General features: G+C 43.3%; 2 protein-coding genes across 4 annotated transcripts in view; both read right to left on the bottom strand.

Moving 5' to 3' along the window:
• ppp1r12b (protein phosphatase 1, regulatory subunit 12B) overlaps positions 1 to 5,710 on the bottom strand; it is a 44,576-nt gene extending 38,866 nt beyond the window's left edge. Inside the window, exons 1-2 of one of the 3 annotated variants that reach the window (XM_014136419.3) lie at positions 5,554 to 5,710; positions 3,976 to 4,066 (exon numbers count right to left, since the gene is read on the bottom strand). In XM_014136419.3, the coding sequence (XP_013991894.1) occupies positions 3,976 to 4,066; positions 5,554 to 5,573 (111 nt within the window). In that variant the 5' untranslated portion in view covers positions 5,574 to 5,710. The remainder of the gene's footprint in view (positions 1 to 3,975; positions 4,067 to 5,553) is intronic. The other 2 variants (XM_014136420.3, XM_014136418.3) reach the window with 2 other exon arrangements.
• A 5,994-nt stretch (positions 5,711 to 11,704) lies between these two features.
• On the bottom strand, positions 11,705 to 21,632 carry LOC106567286 (uncharacterized). Its single transcript, XM_014136423.3, has 5 exons — positions 20,977 to 21,632; positions 15,858 to 16,345; positions 15,493 to 15,655; positions 12,926 to 13,367; positions 11,705 to 12,537 (listed from the first exon to the last, which is right to left on the bottom strand). The coding sequence occupies exons 1-5, from the start codon at positions 21,253 to 21,255 to the stop codon at positions 12,527 to 12,529; spliced, it is 1,383 nt and encodes a 460-aa protein (XP_013991898.1). The 5' UTR covers positions 21,256 to 21,632; the 3' UTR covers positions 11,705 to 12,526.
• Between the last annotated feature and the right edge of the window lie 1,249 nt (positions 21,633 to 22,881).

Below are 22,881 nucleotides of genomic sequence, written 5' to 3'. Positions count from 1 at the left end.
GGCGCACAGGTGGTCTTGCTCGCACCTCCTGCACAACCCGTCCTGGCTGGGTGGAACTAGCAGCCCTGTACGAGCGGGGTGCTAGTACAGGGCGAACTGGGCAGTGCAGGGGCTTGATGGTTACCGTGCGTAGAGCGGGCGTAGGGTAGCCTGGTCCTAGGAGGCATACCAGCGACCATACGCGCTGCGCAGGCATCCTCCTACCAGGCTGGATGCCCACTCTAGCACGGCATCTGCGAGGGGCTGGAATAGCTCGCACCGAACTGTGCGTGCGTATGGGCGAGATTGTGCGCACCTCAGCAAAACACGGCGCCCTCCCCTCCATACGCCCCTCCATATAATCACAGGTAGCTGGCTTATGGCTCTTCCTTGGCCTAGCCAAACTACCCGTGTGCCCCCCCAGAAATAATTCTTGGGGGTGCCTCTCCGGCTTCCTCGCCAGTCGTGTTCCCCGGTAGCGTTCCCGGTCCTCCCCAGCCTTCTTCCACGGGCCCTCTCCAGCCAGAATCTGTTCCCAAGTCCATCTCTCTCTATAGTCCATATACTCCACCTGCTGCTCCTTTCTCCGCTGCTTGGTCTCTTTATGGTGGGTTGTTCTGTCACGAATGTAGCCGTGTTGAATAGACCAAAACGCAGCTGGGATATGTATGCTCATCTTTAATTATATTTGAATAAAGTGAACACGGGAAAACAATAAACAAGAACGACTAGTAACAGTTTTACAGGCTATACAGATACTTTAGCAGTATAAAATAAACAACTCACAACCCCAGGAGAAAAACACACACCTAATATATGACTCCCAATCAGGAACAACGATATCCAGCTGTTCCTGATCGGGAGTCACACAGACTAACACAGAAACAGAACAACTAGAAACTACATACAACACACAACTTCTGCCACGTCCTGACCAAATACTAAACAACTACTCCCTCTGCTGGTCAGGACATGGCAGTCAGTGTCTTAACAGCGTGATTTGCCAAGGCAAGAAACTCTGAGCGCAGCCCTATCCAGAAATCTGGCAGTGGCTTCTGATTAAATACAATTTTCACAGATCCGCTTGTTGCAATTTCGATGAGGCTCTCTTGTTCAGATATCACTAAGTGGACTGGAGGCAGGGCATGAAAGGGATAACAAATCCTGTTGTTTGTGTTGTCCATTTCAGGAAAGTACATGCGGAATTGCGCAACCAGCTCACTCAGGTGCTTCGCTATATCACATTTGACATTGTCCATAAGCTTGAGTTCATTTGCACATAAAAAAATCATACAATGATGGAAAGACCTGTGTGCTGTCCTGACAGAAAAGAGCTACAACTTCTTAATCATAGCCTCAATTTTGTCCAAGCGGTCAGACAAGTGAAAATTATGGTCACTAAAGAAAACTTTAAGCTCTTCTCTCAATTACAAAAAATGTGTCAATACTTTGCCCCTTGATAACCAGCCCACCTCTGTATGTTGTAAAAGCGTTACATGGTCGCTGCCCATATCATTGCATAATGCAGAAAATGTTCAGGGGCCCATTTTCACTGTAGTGTCCAAAACGTCTTTCAAGCTGTCAGGCATTCCCTTGGCAGCAAGAGCCTCTCGGTGGATGCTGCAGTGTAGCCAAGTGGCGTCGGGAGCAACTGCTTGCACGCGCGTTACCACTCCACTATGTCTCCCTGTGATGGCTTTTGCACCATCAGTACAGACACCAAAGTCAATTTGATGTCACAAAGCTGTTCAGTACTTTAAAAACATCCTATCATGTTGTCCTGGTTTCCAGTGGTTTGCTGAAGAGGATGTCTTCATTAATTGACCCCCCATAAACGTAACGGACATATAACAGGAGCTGTGCCAGGCCCGCCACATTTGTTGACTCATCCATCTGTAACACATATAATTCACTGGCTTGTATGCGAAGCAGTAATTGTTTCAAAACATCTCCTGCTGTGTCACTGATGTGTTGTGAAACAGTGTTGTTTGATGAAGGCATTGTCTGTATAGTTTTTTTGGTCTTTCCCACAGTATTGTCCCAGCTGTCCTAGCTTACCATATAAGACGCTTCTTGCCCCTTCTTATTAATGGTATATGTTGCTTTTATACATGTCTTACTACTGGAGAGTCAAAAAACTCCTGTGGCTAATTTCTCAAATTGTCATGTTTCGTTTCTAAATATCTGCGAAAGAGTGAAGCTTTCCCGCGAGAGATTAACGGTTAATGTGATTGGATGTTAATTATTTGACTAGGCTACCTGTATTTGACATTGTGTTGTTATTTCGCTGAACACTAGATGGTTTAATTTTATTTTTGGCAGTGAAACGAGGCTACTCAGCTGAGAAACAAACCTCACTCAAAAAATGTTTTAAATGTTTTTATTTCACCTTTATTTAACCAGGTAGGCCAGTTGAGAACAAGTTCTCATTTACAACTGCGACCAGTGCAACACAAACAACAACACAGAGTTACACATGGAATAAATAAACATACAGTCAATAATAAAATAGAAAAAGTATATATACAGTGTGTGCAAATGAGGTAGGATAAGGGAGGTAAGGCAATAAATAGGCCATAGTGGCGAAATAATTACAATATAGCAATTAAACACTGGAGTGATAGATGTGCAGAAGATGAGTGTGCAAGTAGAGATACTGGGGTGCAAAGGAGCAAAATAAATTAAATAAATAACAGTATGGGGATGAGGTAGTTGGATGGGCTATTTACAGATGGGCTATGTACAGGTGCAGTGATTTGTGAACTGCTCTGACAGCTGGTGCTTAAAGTTAGTGAGGGAGATATGAGTCTCCAGCTTCAGTGATTTTTGCAATTTGTTCCAGTCATTGGCAGCAGAGAACTGGAAGGAAAGGTGGCCAAAGGAGAAATTGGCTTTGGGGGTGACCAGTGAAATATACCTGCTGGAGCGAGTGCTACGGGTGGGTGCTGCTATGGTGACCAGTGAGCTGAGATAAGGCAGGGCTTTACCTAGCAAAGACCTATAGATGACCTGGAGCCAGTGGGTTTGGCGACGAATATGAAGCGAGGGCCAGCCAACGAGAGCATACAGGTCGCAGTGGTGGGTAGTATATGGGGCTTTGGTGACAAAACGGATGGCACTGTGATATACTGCATCCAATTTGCTGAGTAGAGTGTTGGAGGCTATTTTGTAAATGACATCGCCGAAGTCAAGGATCGGTAGGATAGTCAGATTTACGAGGGTATGTTTGGCAGCATGAGTGAAGGATGCTTTGTTGCGAAATAGGAAGCCGATTCTAGATTTAATTTTGGATTGGAGATGCTTAATGTGAGTCTGGAAGGAGAGTTTATAGTCTAACCAGACACCAAGGTATTTGTAGTTGTCCACATATTCTAAGTCAGAACCGTCCAGAGTAGTGATGCTGGACGGGCGGACAGGTGTGAACAGCGATCGGTTGAAGAGCATGCATTTAGTTTTACTTGCATTTAAGAGCAGTTGGAGGCCACGGAAGGAGGGTTGTATGGCATTGAAGCTTGTCTGGAGGTTAGTTAACACAGTGTCCAAAGAAGGGTCAGAAGTATACAGAATGGTGTCGTCTGTGTAGAGGTGGATCAGAGAATCACCAACAGCAAGAGCGACATCATTGATGTATACAGAGAAAAGAGTCTGCCTGAGGATTGAACCCTGTGGCACCCCCAAAGAGAGTGCCAGAGGTCCGGACAAAATCTATAGCCCCGTTGAAAAATATAAATATACTGTTTGAAAATGTGAAGAATTTTATTTTCTTTTTATTTGGCGTACCCCGACGACATTTCGCGCACCCCAGTTTGGAAATACTTGCTATATATAAATAGTCCAATAAAATCACATGAATAGTAAAGCATATCTTGGGGTTGGGTTCCCTGACACAGACTAAGCCTTGTCTTGGATTCCTAATGGAGAATTTCCATTGACCATGCATTTTCACTCCAGGACTAGACTTAATCTGTGTCTGGGAAATTGGCCCTTGTGTTGTACCTGTGTGGATCTGCGGGTTTGCCTGGCCTGGCGAGACCTGGCCTTCCTCTGAGACTCTGCCTCCTCATCTCTCACCGGGGTTAGATATGACCTGCAGGGTTGGAAACAGGACAGCTGCACTTTGGAGGACATAGCTGTCATGCCCTATAAATAGTTTCAATGAACTCTGGCCACACTGTCACCTAGTACTCGAGCACAGCACGAGGTAACAACATATCAGGGTGAGTTGACATTAGGCTCAAATTATCATCAAACCTTTCAGGATAAGAGGGTAACAGTGCAATCAATCACATCCATAATCTTCATGGGAAGTGATCGCTCTGAAAGGTACTACCAAAACAGATATTCAGAGCAGGTTACATGTAATTACGTCCTCATTATGTTGAAGTGGCTCTTCATTCCATCGCTCAACAACCTAAACAACTTAATTCGTTATTCATATCATGATATACTTAATGAAAGACCACATACTTATTATGCAAATCACAAAACAACTATGGACTACACAAAGTACACAATAAGTTCACAATAATAACCAAAGGACTGAATCACCTCCTCAATGCTTAGCGCTATAATCAATAGTACAATTCTCTTAGGACTGTGTGGTATTCCTTTCATGATTATGTTTCATGTCTCAGTAGCCAATCAATGAACCCTGAGTGACAGCCACGTAAGCAGGCATTGGGCTCCATAGACAGAGAGAGGAAAAGTCGAGTAAGCAGCATTCAGGGTAATGGCTAATGTTGTTCCCACTAGTACCGGCTGCAGGCTGCTCTCCCTCCCTCCCTTTTACTGTACTGAGTATCGCTCGATCAGCCTCTGCTCTGCCAGGGAGGCAACTTCCACACACTCCATCCTGAGAGAAAGCCTAAGTAGGCTGTCTGTCAGGACCTCAGTCTACTGCATTATTTAACACTGATTAAAGGGCTGTGGATTGTTACATTACCAGCAGCTGGGATTCTGTAGCAACATTACAGTCATATTTCTACACAGTAGCAGATTCACAATCATAAAAAAAGACTTTAGGCAAACGTGATATAGGAGATAACATACTTTTGCTTACGTTTCAAAAACACTTGATTTAAGCATGTCTAATTTGATTTAAGCATGTCAAATTTGAGACCAATTATTTATATAGGATGCATTTTTTGGGGTTGTAATTTAAACATGCTGGTGGGAGATATTTTAGTTCCAATGCACCAGAATCTACTATTCCATTTATAATGACCGTATTATTGAACCTGACCAACAAAATGTAATGACCCTAAATGGGGTATGTGAAGAAACACTTATTTCCTTCCATTGAGAGTACTAAATATGTACAGCACTTTAGCTATACACACTTTCACTCCTGGGTTGTGCGCTAACACACACAACCCAGGGGCACCAACTTCCCACACAGTACAATACAAATTCCAGGGAAGGGAATACCTTCCAATACCAAACACCAGTGAGGGGGCCACACCACCATCTCGGATCAAAGTAAAAGAAGTAGCTAGCTTTTTCATTCTGCATGTAAAACCACAGGGAAGTCATGCAGATAAGGGGATAGGATAAGGGTCGAGGTGAGTTCCATACCTGGGCAGACAGGCTTGCATGGTCCCAGGCTAGCTGAAGGTCAGAGACTGAGGCCGGTGGAGAGAGACTGCAGTGGGAGAGGCCGGATAAGATCCTGGGAGAGGGAGAGAGAGGAGTGATAACGGGGAGGGGGAAAGAAGGAAAAGGAGAGAGAGAGACTGTTTCCTCTCCATCAGCTAGGCAAGGCGAGGCACAGCGCAGTCAATACACAGACTCATACAGTAGGCGGGACGCGAAGCAATCTGAGCCAATTGTGTCTCCAAGAACCTGATGCAAGAGCTGCAGTTTACACACTACACAAGCGTGCGAGGGGATTGGCCTGAGCAAGCTGCTGCGCTGATTCGCTAAACTTGATCACATTACAAGGGTGCAAGATGATTTGTAGATCAGTGATTTGGTGCAGATACACAATGGTTGTAGTCTTCACAAATTTAGAAATAATTGTATAACGATACTAATTCATTGTGCATTGTTACAAAGCAATGTCATGTTTGTGTTGTGCTGTATTTTTGTTTGTTTTACATTGCATCTGATATTGATTCAATTTTGTCTTATGAATTGTACACGGAGGTTACAAAATATTAGGAACACCTGCTCTTTCCATGACAGACTGACCAGATGAAAGATATGATCCCTTATTGATATCACTTGTTAAATCCACTTCAATCATTGTAGATGACAGGTTAAAGACTATCTTTTAAGCTTTGAGACAACCTGTTTGGGATAGGGGCAGTATTCTCACGGCCGGAAAAAAAACATACTCGATTTAAACTGGTTACTACTCTTGCCCAGAAACGAGAATATGCATATAATTAGTAGATATGGATAGGGATAGAAAACACTCTAAAGTTTCTAAAACTGTTTGAATGGTGTCTGTGAGTATAACAGAACTCATATGGCAGGCCAAAACCTGAGAAGATTCCATAAAGGAAGTCCCCTGTCTGACAATTTGTTGTCCTTCTGTTGCATCTCTATCAAAAATACAGCATCTGTGCTGTAACGTGACACTTTCTAAGGCTTCCATTGGCTCTCAAAAGGCACCAGAAAGTGGAATGGGGTGTCTGCTGTCTCTGGGCAAAGAACAGCAGCAGAGTTTGTAAGTGGTCAGCCTGGGGACAGTGAGACTGAGATGCGCGTTCACGAGACTTCTCCATTTTTTTTCTTTCAGCCTTTGAATGAATACAATGTTTCCCAGTTGGAATATTATCGCTATTTTACGAGAAAAATAGCATAAAAATTGATTTTAAACAGTGTTTGACATACTTCTAAGTACGGTAATGGAATATTTGGACATTTTTTGACACGAAATGCGCTCGAGCGTTACCCTTCGGATAGTGACCTGAACGCACGAACAAAGCGGAGGTATTTGGATATAAATATGGATTATTTGGAACCAAAACAACATTTGTTGTTGAAGTAGAAGTCATGGGAGTGCATTCTGATGAAGAACAGCAAAGGTAATCCAATTTTTCTAATAGTAATTCTGAGTTTAGTGAGCCCCAAACTTGGTGGCTGTCAAAATAGCTAGCTGTGATGGCCGAGCTATGTATTCAGAATATTGCAAAATGTGCTTTCGCCGAAAAGCTATTTTAAAATCTGACATAGCATTTGCATAAAGGAGTTCTGTATCTATAATTCTTAAAATAATTGTTATGTATTTTGTGAACGTTTATCATGAGTAATATAGTAAATTCACCGGAAGTTTGCGGTGCGTATGCTAGTTCTGAACATCACATGCTAATGTAAAAAGCTGTTTTTTGATATAAATATGAACTTGATTGAACAAAACATCCATGTATTGTATAACATAATGTCCTAGGAGTGTCATCTGGTGAAGATCATCAAAGGTTAGTGCTGCATTTAGCTGTGGTTTTGGTTTTTGTGACATGTATGCTTGCTTTGAAAATGGCTGTGATTATTTTTGGCAGGGTACTCTCCTGACATAATCTAATGTTTTGCTTTCGCTGTAAAGCCTTTTTGAAATCGGACAATGTGGTTAGATTAACGAGAGTCTTGTCTTTAAAATGGTGTAAAATAGTCATATGTTTGAGAAATTGAAGTTATAGCATTTTTGAGGTATTTGTATTTCGCGCCACGCGATTCCACTGGCTGTTGACTAGGGTGGGACGCAAACGTCCCACCTAGCCCATAGAAGTTAAGACATGGATTGTGTATGTGTGCCATTCAGAGGGTGAATGGGCAAGACAAAAGATTTAAGTGCCTTTGAACGGGGTATGGTAGTAGGTGCCAGGCACACCGGATTGAGTGTGTCAGGAACAACAACGCTGCTGGGTTTTTCACACTCAACAGCTTCCCCTGTGTATCAAGAATGGTCCACCATCTAAAGGACATCCAGCCAACTTGACACAACCGTGTCAAGCATTGGAGTCAACAATGGCCAGCATCCCTGTGGAACGCTTTCGACACCTTGTATAGTCCCATTCCCCAACGAATTGAGACTGTTCTGAGGGTAAAGGGGTTGCAACTGAATATTAGGAAGGTGTACCTAATGTTTTGTGCACTCAGTGTATTTGCAGGGCTCCATTGTGAAAGAGGCCCTGGTCTAAATGGTGACTTCCTGCTCAAATAAGGGTAAAGCAAAATAAAACTTCCTGTGACCTTATCCTTTCCCATGTAAAAATGTAATAATACACTTAACAAAATTATAAGTGCAACACGTAAAGTGTTGGTCCCATGTTTCTTGAGCTGAAATAAAAGATCTTCTCTCAGATTTTGTGCACAAATTTGTTTACACCCATTAGTGAGAATTTCTCATTTGCCAAGATAATCCATGCACCTGACATGTATAGTATATCAATAATCTGATTAAACAGCATGATCATTACACAGGTGCACCTTGTGCTGGGTACAATAAAAGGCCACTAAAATGTGCAGTTTTGTCACATAATACAATGCCACAAATGTTGAAGGAGCATGCAATTGGCATGCTGACTGCAGGAATGTCCACCAAAGCTGTTGTCAGAGAATTTAATGTTCAGCTCTCTACCATAAGGCACCTTCAACATCGTTTTAGAGAATTTGGCAGTTCGTCCAACCGGCCTCACAACCACAGACCACATGTAACCGCGCAACCACAGGACCCCTATATCCAGCTTCTTCACCTGCAGGATTGTCTGAGACCAGCCACCTGGTCAGCTGATGAAACTGTAGGTTTCTGCACAAACTGTCAGAAACCATCTCAGGGAGCGTGCTCGTCATCTTCACCAGGGTCTAGACCTGACTTTAGTTTGGCGTCATAACAGACTTCAGTTGGCAAATGCTCACCTTTGATGGCCAGTGGCACACAATATTTCAAGGCCTACCTTCAAACTCAGTACCTCTTTGCTTGACATCATGGGAAAATCAAAAGAAATCAGCCAACACCCCAGAAAAAAATGTTGGACCTCCACAAGTCTGGTTCATCCTTGGGAGCAATTTCCAAATGCCTGAAGGTACCACGTTCATCTGTACAAACAATGGTACGCAAGTATAAACACCATGGGACCACGCAGCCATCATACCGCTCAGGAAGGAGAGGCGTTCTGTCTCCTAGAGATGAACGTACTTTGGTGCAAAAAAGTGCAAATCAATCCCAGAACAACAGCAAAGGACCTTGTGAAGATGGAGGAAAACAGGTACAAAGTATCTATATCCACAGTAAAACGAGTCCTATAATCGACATAACCTGAAAGGCCGCTCAGCAAGGAAGAAGCCACTGCTCCAAAACCGCCATAAATAGCCAGACTACGGTTTGCAACTGCACATGGGGACAAAGATTGTACTTTTTGGAGAAATGTCCTCTAGTCTGATGAAACAAAAATATAACTGTTTCACCATAATGACCATCATTATGTTTGGAGGAAAAAAAGGGGAGGCTTGCAAGCCTAAGAACACCATCCCAACCGTGAAGCACGGGGGTGGCAGCATCATGTTGTGGGGGTGCTTTGCTGCAGGAAGGACTGGTGTACTTCACAAAATAGATGGCATCATGAGGCAGGAAAATTATGTGGATATATTGAAGAACCATCTCAAGACATCAGTCTGGAAGTTAAAGCTTGGTCGCAAATGGGTACTGCAAATAGACAATGACCCCAAGCATACTTCCAAAGTTGTGGCAAAATGGCTTATCGACAACAAAGTCAAGGTATTGGAGTGGCCATCACAAAGCCCTGACCTCAATGCTATAGAAAATGTGTAGGCAGAACTGAAAAAGCGTGTGCAAGCAAGGAGGCCTACAAACCTAACTCAGTTACACCAGCTCTGTCAGGAGGAATGGGTCAAAATTCACCCAACTTATTGTGGGAAACTTGTGGAAGGCTACCCGAAACATTTGACCCAAGTTAAACAATTTTAAGGCAATGCTAGCAAACACTAATTGAGTGTATGTAAACTTCTGACCCACTGGGAATGTGATGATAGAAATAAAAGCTGAAATAAATCACTCTCTACACTATTATTCTGACATTTCACATTCTTAAAATAAAGTGGTGATCCTAACTGACCTAAGACAGGGACTTTTTACTAGGATTAAATGTCAGGAATTGTGCAAAACTGAGTTTAAATGTATTCGGATAAGGTGTATGTAAACTTCCGACTTCAACTGTACATGGTGTTGCCTGGGCAAGCGGTTTTCTGATGTCAATGTTGTTAACAGAGAGCTCCATGGTGGCGGTGGGGGTTATGGTATGGGCAGGCATAAGCTACAGATAACGAAGACAATTTGAATGCACAGAGATACCGTGACGAGATCCTGACGTCCATTGTCGTGCCATTCATCCATCACCATCAGCTCATGTTTCAGCATGATAACGCATGGCCCAAGGATCTGTACACAATTCCTGGAAGCTGAAAATGTCCCAAGTTCTTCCATGGCCTGCATACTCACCAGACATGTCACCAATTTAACATGTTTGGGATGCTCTGGATCAACCTGTGCAACAGCGCGTTCCAGCTCCCGCCAATATCCAGCAACTTCACACAGCCATCAAATAGGAGTGGGACAACATTCTACAGGCCACAATCAGCCTGTTCAACTCTAGGCGAAGGCGATGTGTCGCGCTGCATGAAGAAAATGGTGATCACTCCAGATACTGACTGGTTTTCTGATCCACACTCCCTATTTGTTTTTTTAAGGTAGCTGTGACCAACAGATGCATATCTGCATTCCCAGTCAAGTGAAATCCATAGATTAGGGCCTAATTCATTAATTTCAATTGACTGATTTCCTTATAGGAACTGTAACTCAGTAAAATCTTAGGAATTGTTGCATTTATATTTTTGTTTAGTGTACATCATAAATTGTTGGGTGTGAACAAGCTTGGCAATATTTCTGATCATTGAATGATTTTCAGGTATGCAGTATTGTCACGTCCTGACCAGTATAGGGGTTATTTGTTATTGTAGTTTGGTCAGGACGTGGCAGGGGTGTGTTTGTTTAGAGTGTTTCGGGGTTTGTTGGGTTATGTTTCTTGTTTAGCTGTGTGCCTGACAGGACTGTTTTCGTCGTTCTTTTTGTTCAGTGTTGATTTATTTAATAAATAAGAAAATGAGCATTCACGTACCCGCTGCATTTTGGTCCAATCACTATGACGGCCGTGACAGTAGTATTTCAACTCAGATTAACAGGTATAATAGTAAACCATAGTGGCAGTACCAAACCAGAGTTCAATTCATTATTCTTAACCAGAGGAAAGATTCCACACAAAAATGCACAAAGGCGTGTGCTACCACACACACACCTTCGTGTTTTTCAGCATTTCATCATGAGTCATTCCTCACATGGCATGCACGGACATGTGGAATAAAATGATTACAGACACTCACCCTTCCACAATATATCTATGCTGCAGTTTAGCACTAAGTGGGACTACTTCACAGCAGTACATCATTAGAAAATGTAAAAATGGCAACACATTAGTTTGACCTTGGTGAAGGTGACTCAGAAGCAGTACAGGGCAAATAAGTGTGTCACTGTCACCACATTTTTTTACTCCCTGTAATGGGACACAAAGACACCATATTAATCCATGAACAGAAATGAAGGCCTTTTCTGCAACTGTAAAATGACGAGACCGTAACAAAGATGTTCACTTCAGTTCATACGAGCTACTATTCAATCAATAGTAGAAAAAAATAAACAAGGAGACTGAACTTGGTGTAAAAAAATTACAGAGGATAAACCAGGGTTTATTTTATAAAAGATACATCACAGAGATCTGAGATGAACGGTACGTTGTGAGAGAAGAACCCAATGTCTGGGCAGTAACAGCGCACTTTCTGTACAGACAAAAAGTCTCAAGAAAAAAAGTCAATAAAAACAACTAGACTAACAATCTTCAGTAAAATTGTACGTAAATGTTAGCATTTCACAGATATGGCCCTTGCTACCCCCATGCTATTCCTTTAGTAGGCTGTTCATTCCTGTGTAAACAAATAGGACTCTTGTTCTGTATATATTCTTCTAATGAAAATCCCAACAAGACATTTCAGACAATGACAAAAAGAAAGCCAATTTCATATCAACAAGATGGGCATATTTTATGGCTTTGTTTGATTGTGTGAGTGAATTCATGTTTTTCTATTGCCTGTTTAGTTAGTCCTCCTTGTCACTTTGAACTCAGTGTTTCAACTGAGCTTGCAGAAAAGTGACATTTTGGTGTACATAAAATAATCTATAGAAAGAGCTGTGTTAAAATAGATTAAGGCTTTGAGGTTGGTATTGGCAGGTGAGTCCTGAATATTATTAACCATTGCCTGACCAGTTAGCCCTCTCATACACACGTTCATTGATGTAACAATACTGATTCTAGAGAGTTGTGTGAATCCTATTGACCTGATTTTTCCCCTTGGGGAGAAAAAGTGAATGTTTATTGAACCTCAACATCGGTAATGCCTTCCCATTTGTCATGATGCAGACTGAACGTGTCCATTATCCTCTGGGAGTTTGGTGGCTGTAGAAGACTTTCCTTGCTGCTTACATTGACACTGTAAAATAGAATAACATTTGTTATCAGAGAGATCAATGGTAATGTTTTTTTACTAAAGGCCCTGGAGCGGACCAAGCAAATCAGAAAAACAACATTTCATACACTATTGCCCACAATAACCTTTAGTGAGGAACACTGCTCAACCAACGAGAGAAGATATTGGCGTCGGTAACACATTAAGTTTCTCTTATATCTGTGTAATTACACTGTAATTAGACTAGTAACATTGCATTAACACATTAGTGTTCCTCACTTGAAACAATTTCAGGCCAAAAGAGGTAACAGAGTAATTGTAAAATCTTTGAAATAAAGATGGATACACTCCTTACAGAAAATCGGGCTGACGAAGAAATTTGACTTTGAAATGCATTTTAAGACAGACTTACATTCCTCCTCAGGAGAGGCCTCATCTTCTTCTGGTTTTTCCTCTTCTTCCTCCCCTTGCTCCTCCTCTGCTTCAGAATCCTCCTCTTCTACCTTCTCTTCTGCCAACCACTTCTCCGGTGCTGCCTCTGCCAAGTCCTCCTGCTCCTCAACCATCTCCTCCTCTGCAGGAGCAGTCTGTTCCTCTGTGAGAGCAGAGTCCTCCTGTTCAGCAGGCTCCCCATTCAAGTGAGCTGCCTCCTTCTCCACCACCACCTCGTCCTCCTCAGCAGCCTGCTCCTCTTCCGCAGGAGTAGACTCTTCCACCTCCTCAGCAAAAGCATCAGCAGCCTCTTCCACCTCCTCAGCAGCAGCATCAGCAGCCTCTTCCACCTCCTCGGCAGCAGCCAGAGCAGTCTCCTCCTCCACCTCCGAGGGCTCATCTGTTTGAACCCCTACTTCCAGCTGGAACAGACAGAATTATAGTGAGTTAGTACTTAGGGGAAACTACAGGGCCTATGGTGACTTTGTAATCCCATTGGTGTAATGTATTTGGCCTACATTGCAGTATATGAATGGGAATACAACATTTACCCCAAATTCATCAGAGAATCCACAGCAGGCAATTAGCCTCTACATACTAATGGTTTAGTAGCAATCTCATAAAAGTTCCCCATGGACACATGCTGGGCAAAAATAGTTACGAGAATGTGTATGCTCCTCTGGACAAAATACGGCAACATTTTTTGCCGTTACGAACACCAATACTGAGATGAGAAAATATGTTTTTTTTTAAAAGTAATAACCTGTGACCGGTCCTGATGTACCTGTACATCCGACTATTCATTAAAAGAAGAAAAGACTATTAGAAATATTTCACTATTCATAAAAAGTAGTAAGTACTATTAGAAAAATGTAAAACAAACTACACTGCTCAAAAAAATAAAGGGAACACTTAAATAACACAATGTAACTCCAAGTCAATCACACTTCTGTGAAATCAAACTGTCCACTTAGGAAGCAACACTGATTGACAATAAATTTCACATGCTGTTGTGCAAATGGAATAGACAACAGGTGGAAATTATAGGCAATTAGCAAGACACCCCCAATAAAGGAGTGGTTCTGCAGGTGGGGACCACAGACCACTTCTCAGTTCCTATGCTTCCTGGCTGATGTTTTGGTCACTTTTGAATGCTAGCGGTGCTTTCACTCTAGTGGTAGCATGAGACGGAGTCTACAACCCACACAAGTGGCTCATGTAGTGCAGCTCATCCAGGATGGCACATCAATGCGAGCTGTGGCAAGAAGGTTTGCTGTGTCTGTCAGCGTAGTGTCCAGAGCATGGAGGCGCTACCAGGAGACAGGCCAGTACATCAGGAGATGTGGAGGAGGGCATAGGAGGGCAACAACCCAGCAGCAGGACCGCTACCTCCGCCTTTGTGCAAGGAGGAGCAGGAGGAGCACTGCCAGAGCCCTGCAAAATGACCTCCAGCAGGCCACAAATGTGCATGTGTCTGCTCAAACGGTCAGAAACAGACTCCATGATGGTGGTATGAGGGCCCGACGTCCACAGGTGGGGGTTGTGCTTACAGCCAAACACCGTGCAGGACGTTTGGCATTTGCCAGAGAACACCAAGGTTGGCAAATTCGCCACTGGCACCCTGTGCTCTTCACAGATGAAAGCAGGTTCACACTGAGCACGTGACAGACGTGACAGAGTCTGGAGACGCCGTGGAGAACGTTCTGCTGCCTGCAACATCCTCCAGCATGACCGGTTTGGCGGTGGGTCAGTCATGGTGTGGGGTGGCATTTCTTTGGGGGGCCGCACAGCCCTCCATGTGCTCGCCAGAGGTAGCCTGACTGCCATTAGGTACCGAGATGAGATCCTCAGACCCCTTGTGAGACCATATGCTGGTGCGGTTGGCCCTGGGTTCTTCCTAATGCAAGACAATGCTAGACCTCATGTGGCTGGAGTGTGTCAGCAGTTCCTGCAAGAGGAAGGCATTGATGCTATGGACTGGCCCGCCCGTTCCCCAGACCTGAATCCAATTGAGCACATCTGGGACATCATGTCTCGCTCCATCCACCAACGCCACGTTGCACCACAGACTGTCCAGGAGTTGGCGGATGCTTTAGTCCAGGTCTGGGAGGAGATTCCTCAGGAGACCATCCGCCACCTCATCAGGAGCATGCCCAGGCGTTGTAGGGAGGTCATACAGGCACGTGGAGGCCACACACACTACTGAGCCTCATTTTGACTTGTTTTAAGGACATTACATCAAAGTTGGATCAGCCTGTAGTGTGTTTTTCCACTTTCATTTTGAGTGTGACTCCAATTCCAGACCTCCATGGGTTGATAAATTGGATTTCCATTGATTATTTTTGTGTGATTTTGTTGTCAGCACATTCAACTATGTAAAGAAAAAAGTATTTAATAAGATTATTTCTTTCATTCAGATCTAGGATGTGTTGTTTAAGTGTTCCCTTTATTTTTTTGAGCAGTATATTTTGGCTATATTTGAGGGTGACCCAGTCCACTACCAATCTGATATTCTAAACCCTGAGTGAGACTTCCTGTAGGCGTTACCTGGGCGACCTGTTTCTGCCCAGCCTCCAGCTGAGCGTGGAGCTCAGAGTGCAGACTGTGGGCCGCTGAGTTCTGCTTCTGCGGACTCTGTTCTACTGTAACAAGCTGCTCCTCCACACTGGCCTGCTGGGCCCTCTGAGACTGCCTCATCTCCATCAGCTCCCTGAAACACAGGTATGCACATACAGTGAGACGCACAGTGAAACCAACCAATACAGAAATATAAACCAATATACTTAAGGTTGCAGAATGTTTCCCCAAAGAACCCAGGTATCCTCCTGCTTCAGGGATAATAAAAAATAAAAAAATTTAAGTGAACTTTGGGAAGGTTTCAGGAATTGACCAACCCCAAATACACTACATACTTGACACTTGCGATCTCCACTGTACTGGCCTCAAGTTGAGCCTGGTTGGCAGCCAGCTGTTCCTTAAGCTCTAGGAACTCTGATGTCTGGTCCGCCAACGTGGCGCTCAGTGTGACCACCAGCCCTTCCCTCCCCTCCAGCTTGGACTCAGCCTCCGCCAGGCTCCTTGTCAGGCCCTCGACGCTCTGAGCCATCTCCGTGCTCACCCTTGCCAGGCCCTCCACCTGCAGCCGGACAGCCTCAAACTCTTTGCTCTTCCCCTTCAGCATTGCCTGCAGCTGGGTCAGCTGATCCGCGGACACGGTGGCCTGCTGCATCTCTGCCAGCCGGGTCTTCATCTCTGTGTGAAGGGAGAGGACCTGGGTGGGCAGGTCTGAGGTCTTCAGTTGTTCAGCTATGGCCAGGGCCATGCTTACCTGCTTCTGGGCCAGTTCGTATGACTCTTCCAGGGTGTTGAGGCGATTCTCAAAGCCATCGGTACTGAGCAGCTGCAAGGAAATAAAACTAGATTAAGATCAAAATAACATCTTGAAAACATCTGCCCAGACACTGGTCTCCAAACAAAGGGCAGCTTCTTTCATGATGAATAGACAATTATGGCAAGCCATCATACTTTCTTATGGCTGCACAATGTACTGTAAGTGAGCAGTCAGAAACACACTATTTATAAAGTATTTTACCACTCATGCTATTCATCCTTGGGAGGGAACTATCTATTGGCGAAGGCAGTTCCAGTAAGTGGGTGTAAAGAAATGAGAACATACGGCAATTGCTGTAGGATAATCCTATGATTTAAGTAGGACAATTTAATTCTGTCAACAGTTTAGTGAATCCACATCCTGACCCCATCAGTGTTGAAGTCCCTCTGTGTGAAGGCTAACCTCATAAATTGCGGTCAAAAGTTGGAGATCTTCTTGACCCTAACCAGTCAGGCTTCATGATGGGTCACTCAACCGAGACTGCTCCTCTATGTCACGGGGGCCCTATGTAATATATCCTCACATGGTCTATCCTATCATTGCTTTGAGGATGACACTCAACTACTTTTCTCCTTCCCCCCTTCTAACACCCATGTGGCGGCATGCATCTCTGCGTGCCTGGCAGATATCTCAATTTGGATGCCGGCCCACCACCTCAAACTCAACAAGACAAAGCTGCTCTTCCTCCAGGGGAAGGCCTGGCTGCTGAAGGCACTTGTCATCTCCCATCTGGACTACTGCAACTCACTGTTGGCTGAGCTCCCCGCTTGTGCCATCAAACCCCTGCAACTTATCCAGAATGCTGCAGCCTGCCTGGTTTTCAACCTTCCAAAGTTCTCCCATGTTACCTAACACACTCCACTGGCTTCCAGTCGAACCTCGCATCCACTACAAGACCATGGTGTTTGCCTACGGAGCAGCAAGAGGAACTGCCCCTCCCTACCTCCAGGCTATGATCAAACCCTACACCAACCCGAGCACTCCGTTCTGCCACCTCTGGTGGTTCCTTGGCCCTCCCAGCTCCTGCTCAGCCCAGTCCAAGCTCTTCTCTGTCCTAGCATCCTAATGGTGGAACCAGCTTCCCCCTGAAGCTGGGGGAGTCAGCAGAGTCCCATCCAATCTTCTGAAACCCTACCTCTTCAAAGAGTTTCATTATATATAGTTGAAGATGGAAGTTTACATTCACTCTGGTTGGAGTCATTAAAACTAATTTTTCAACCATTCCACAAATTTCTTGTTAACAAACTATAGTTTTGGCAAGTCGGTTACAACATCTAATTTGATCATGACAAGTAATTTTTCCAACAATTGTTTACAGACAGATTATTTCACTGTATCACAATTCCAGTGGGTCGGAAGTTTACATACACTAAGTTGACTGTGCCTTTAAACAGCTTGGGAAATTACAGAAAATGATGTCATGGCTTTAGAAGCTATTTGGCCAATTTACATAATTTGAGTCAATTGGATGTGTACCTGTGGATGTATTTCAAGGCCTACCTTCAAACACAGTGCCTCTTTGCTTGACATCATGGGAAAATCAAAAGAAATCAGCCAAGACCTCAAAAAAAATTCGTAGACCTCCACAAGTCTGGTTCATCCTTGGGAACAATTTTCAAATGCCTGGAGGTACCACGTTCATCTGTACAAACAATAGTACGCAAGCATAAACAGCATGGGACCACACAGCCATCATACCGCTCAGGAAGGAGACATATTCAGTCTCCTAGAGATGAACGTACTTTGGTGCGAATAGTGCAAATCAATCCCAGAACAACAGCAAAGGACCTTGTGAAGATAGAGGAAATAGGTACAAAGGTATCCATGTCCACAGTAAAACGAGTCCTATATCGACATAACCTGAAAGGCCGCTCACAGCAAAGAAGAAGCCACTGCTCCAAAACCGGCATAGAAAAACCAGACTACGGTTTGCAACTGCACATGTGGACAAAGATCGTACTTTTTGGAGAAATGTCCTCTGGTCTGATGAAACAAAAATAGAACTGTTTGGACATTTATTTGGAGGAAAAAGGAGGAGGCTTGCAAGCCGAAGAACACCATCCCAACCATGAAGCACGGGGGTGGCAGCATCATGTTGTGGGTGTGCTTTGCTGCAGGAGGGACTTGGGCACTTCACAAAATAGATGGCATATTAAAAAGGAAAACATGTGGATATATTGAAGCAACATATCAAGACATCAGTCAGGAAGTTAAAGCTTGGTCGCAAATGGGTCTTCCAGATGGACAATGACCCCAAGCATACTTCCAAAGTTGTGGCAAAATGGCTTAAGGACAACAAAGTCAAGGTATTGGAGTGGCCATCACAAAGCCCAGACCTCAATCCTATAGAACATTTGTGGACAGAACTGAAAAAGCGCGTGTGAGCAAGGAGGCCTATAAACCTGACTCAGTTACATCAGCTCTGTCAGGAGGATCGGGCCAAAATTCACCCAACTTATTGTGGGAAGCTTGTGGAACGCTACCCGAAACGTTTGACCCAAGGTAAACAATTTAAAGGCAATGCTACCAAACACTAATTGAGTGTATGTAAACTTCTGACCCACTGGGAATGTGATGAAAGAAATAAAAGCTGAAATAAATCATTCTCTCTACTATTATTCTGACATTTCACATACTTAAAATAAAGTGGTGACCCTAACTGACCTAAGACAGGGACTTTTTACTAGGATTAAATGTCAGGAATTGTGCAAAACTGAATTTAAATGCATTTGGCTAAGGTGTATGTAAACTTCCAAATTCAACTGTATGTATGTATGTATGTATGTATGTATGCATGCATGCATATATATATTAGTACCAGTCAAAAGTTGACACACCTACTCATTCCAGGGTTTTTCTTCATTTTTAATATTTTCTACATTGTAGAATAATAGTGAAGCCATCAAAACTATGAAATAACACATATGGAATCATGTAATAACCAAAAACGTGTTAAAAAAATCTAAATATATCTAATATTTGAGATTCTTCAAAGTAGCCACCCTTTGCCTTGATGACTTGTTCTCAACTTGCCTACCTGGCTAAATAAAGGTGAAATAAAAATAAATGACAGCTGTATTGCCTGTTGGCAAACTCCAAGCGGGCTGTCATGTGCCTTATACTGAGGAGTGGCTTCCGCCTGGCCACTCTACCATAAAGGCCTGATTGGTGGAGTGCTGCAGAGATGTTTGTCCTTCTGGAAGGTTCTCCCATCTGCACAGAGGAACTCCAGAGCTCTGTCAGAGTGACCATTGGGTTCTTGGTCACATCCCTGACCAAATACCTTCTCCCCAATTTCTCAGTTTGGCCATGCAGCCAGCTATAAGAAGAGCCTCGGTGGTTCCAAACTTCTACCATTTAAGAATGATGGAGGCCACCATGTTCTTAGGGACATTCAATGCTACAGAAATGTTTTGTTACCCTTCCCCGGGTCTGTGCCTCAACTCAATCCTGTATCGGAGCTCTACGGACAATTCCTTCGACCTTGGTTTTTGGCTTGGTTTTTGCTCTGACATGCACTGTCAACTGACGGAACTTATATAGACAGATGTGTGACTTTCCAAATCATGTCCAATAAATTCAATTTACCACAGGTGGACTCCAATCAAGTGGTAGAAACATTTCAAGGATGATCAATGGAAACAGGATGCATCTGAGCTCAGTTTTGAGTCTCATAGCAAAGGGTCTGAATATTTATGTAAATAAGGTATTTCTGTTTAAAAATATATACACACACATTTGGAAAAAATCTGTTTTCGCTTTGTCATTATGGGGTAGTGTGTAGATTGTGGAAAAAGTCAAGGGGCCAGAATACTTCCTGAATGCACTGCATGTACGATTAAAGACCAGTTGGGGAAGCTGTCAAAATAGGAGAACTTGTTACATGGACTCACAACAACTATGGTCAATATAGAGCGTGGTAGCAGGCTATTTTTATTCCCATGTAGACAACTGGCTTTTTTTTAAAAGCAACTGCACAGTGCACACTGAAATCAGCACCATGACTGTGGCAAGAGCATGGTTACAAGCAGGGTCAACTGCTGTAAAAATTAATTGGAAGTGGAATATTTGTCAAGTGTGTTTATTTCAAAATGTTTGTGAATCTAATTTTAATATGCCTATATTGTAGGGACATTCAGTGGCTGACCCTAACAAACTATTGGTGCAGTTCATGTTCCCAAATTGTAGGTCATATGCCATTACAAACACCAACAGCTGCGTGACGCCCACCTTGACGGGGTTATAAACAGAATAATTTCGACTCACATCAGTTCAATGTCTATGCAGTATGACATTTGATATGATTTCACAACTATCATAAACTTGTAGGGAAGTCCTATAAATACCGTCTGTTAGAGTTTTCCATTTAATTAAAATGTTAAGCTCACATTTGGGGGCCTTTAGGGCTCTGGCTAACCATAGGGAAAATAGTAAATATATATGTCACAGAATAAATAAATGTGCAGAATAAATGAGGGAGGTCAAAACAGTATTTCAATGGGTCAACACAGGACTTGACCACAAATTACTTTGTACAAAATGTTCCTTTGATATTTTTTGTTGACGCATGGAAACAGCCTTTGACGTGCCTATTATGTTTGCCCATGTTGTTATTACGCATGGTTAACTAGGCGAATTACCTTTTCATTTGTCTCTAGAATTTCTTCCTGGAAGGACTGAAGCTTCACCATCTTCATCTGCATGCCCATGAGGTTGTCTGCTAAGTAGGTTATACTTTGGTGTTGCTGGAAACAGAACCATGCAGCCGTTGCACCTCCAACCACAATCAGAAGGAATAAAATGAACAAAAGCGTATACTGGTTTCCACCTCGCGCCTCCGGTTCCGAAGATTCATGATTAAAATTGTTAAAGTCTTCGTGATTGTGTTTGTTCTTTTTCCCTCGGTGCTTTGCGGTCATTTTAACACAGTAGCGTAGTAGTTAATATAAAGGCCAGAGATGGTGTAAGACCGGTTTTCGAAAGATATTTGCTCGGGTGACTTTTCCAGAAGCGTCGGTCTTTTATTCCATAATTGATATTACACAATGCAATTTGGTCCTCATTCAAAATCGCTCAACAAAGTGACGAAAAAAAGCAAGTTCTCGGTGAAGTGGTGGGTTGGGCTGCAGATGAGAAAAGATAGAGGCGTGTATGTGGTACCCATAGATTTAGATAGACATCGCATTATTATATCTGTCCAACTATGGCGTCTATGAGCGCAAAGGTAGCGCAATTGAGTCCATCTCCATCGTAAAGTAGTACATTTTCTTCCACTACATATTTGAGTTGGCAAACAAACTCAAAGGTTGCACACTGCCGCCTTGAGAGTGTGTTGTTTGAACAGGTATAAAGCCAATGTTGGTGATTTACTGCCACCTGCAGTTAAGGAATGTTTCCTCACAAGTATAATAGATTGGCTGATCACTCCTGGTGACATCGGTGGAATTATGTGAACCTTCCTTAAACTATATGAGGTCCCACCCAGTTGACTGCTTCAAAATTGTGAATGTCATCAATGGCGCTACCCATGCTAAAATGAGCTTCTGGCACTAGAGTCCTCCTACCCATCTCTATGATGGTACCCGCTCCAGGAAGAGAAGCATGAGTGAGTGGGCGTTCCCTGTACCATGTGTGCAGCTCGAATGCCTCGTTCACGTTGTCGGAAACTCAGGACCTCCGAGTTAAAATGAATGTAAATTATTTATAATAATAACAATAATTTGGGGGGTTATATTATTTCTTCGGTTACACACAAGTCTGTCTTGGAAATGTGTTTCTTGGATATCACAACTCCCCCTGTGACACCTGCAGGGTATACACAGGTATATCCCATATACCCACTTACTTTTCAGTGGGCTTTGGGTATACTCACTTCATAATACCCACCATGCGCAGGGCCGGCGCCAGAACGAATCAGTTGAATGGGCATTTGATAGGGGGATGGTATATGGCCAATATACCACGGCTAAGGGCTGTTCTTAAGCACAACGCAACGTGGAGTGCCAGGATACAGCCCTTAGCCGTGGTATGTTGGCCATTTAACACAAACCCCCAAAGTGCCTTATTGCTATTATAAACTTGTTACCAACTTAATTAGAGCAGTAAAAATAAATGTTGTCATACACACGGGTGTCAGCCAATCAGCATTCAGGGCTCGAACCACCCAGTTAATAATAAAGACCACAGGCAGCTCGTGAGTTTCAAGTTTGGGGAAGCTTACAATTATCCTACCAATCTGTGTGCCAGTTATGATTATTTTTATACGTGCATTTTCGTGGAACAGTTTCATTTCAAGAACCGTTTTTGTTTCTCAAAATTGTCACATGCTTAATCATAAAAATCTTCATTCAAATGATAAGAGCACCAGCCTTTGCCATATGGACATATTGATACATTGCGGGTAAATAAATTAGCGCATGGAACTCAGAGATAGCCTAGGCCCTACTGCACGCACTCAGCTCCCCAGAATGTGCTCTGTTCATTGTTTCATTGTGTACATTTTTGCTCTTTGATTGTTTATATGTATCAATTCCCCATTATAACCA

The sequence above is a fragment of the Salmo salar genome, chromosome 13 (genome assembly GCF_965601325.2).
Source record: "Salmo salar chromosome 13, fSalSal1, whole genome shotgun sequence".
In the NCBI taxonomy this organism is placed as follows: domain Eukaryota; kingdom Metazoa; phylum Chordata; class Actinopteri; order Salmoniformes; family Salmonidae; genus Salmo; species Salmo salar.
This window is presented reverse-complemented; position numbering and strand designations above follow the sequence as displayed.

What these genes read in the sequence shown, in the direction of transcription:
- LOC106567286 (XM_014136423.3), bottom strand. Translation starts at nt 21,255, where the DNA reads ATGACCGCAAAGCACCGAGGGAAAAAGAACAAACACAATCACGAAGAC. An exon ending in GTGGAGATCGCAAGTGTCAA is followed by an intron (nt 15,656 to 15,857) that starts GTATGTAGTGTA and finishes CCTGTGTTTCAG; the next exon opens with GGAGCTGATGGAGATGAGGC. An exon ending in GGCAGAAACAGGTCGCCCAG is followed by an intron (nt 13,368 to 15,492) that starts GTAACGCCTACA and finishes TGTCTGTTCCAG; the next exon opens with CTGGAAGTAGGGGTTCAAAC.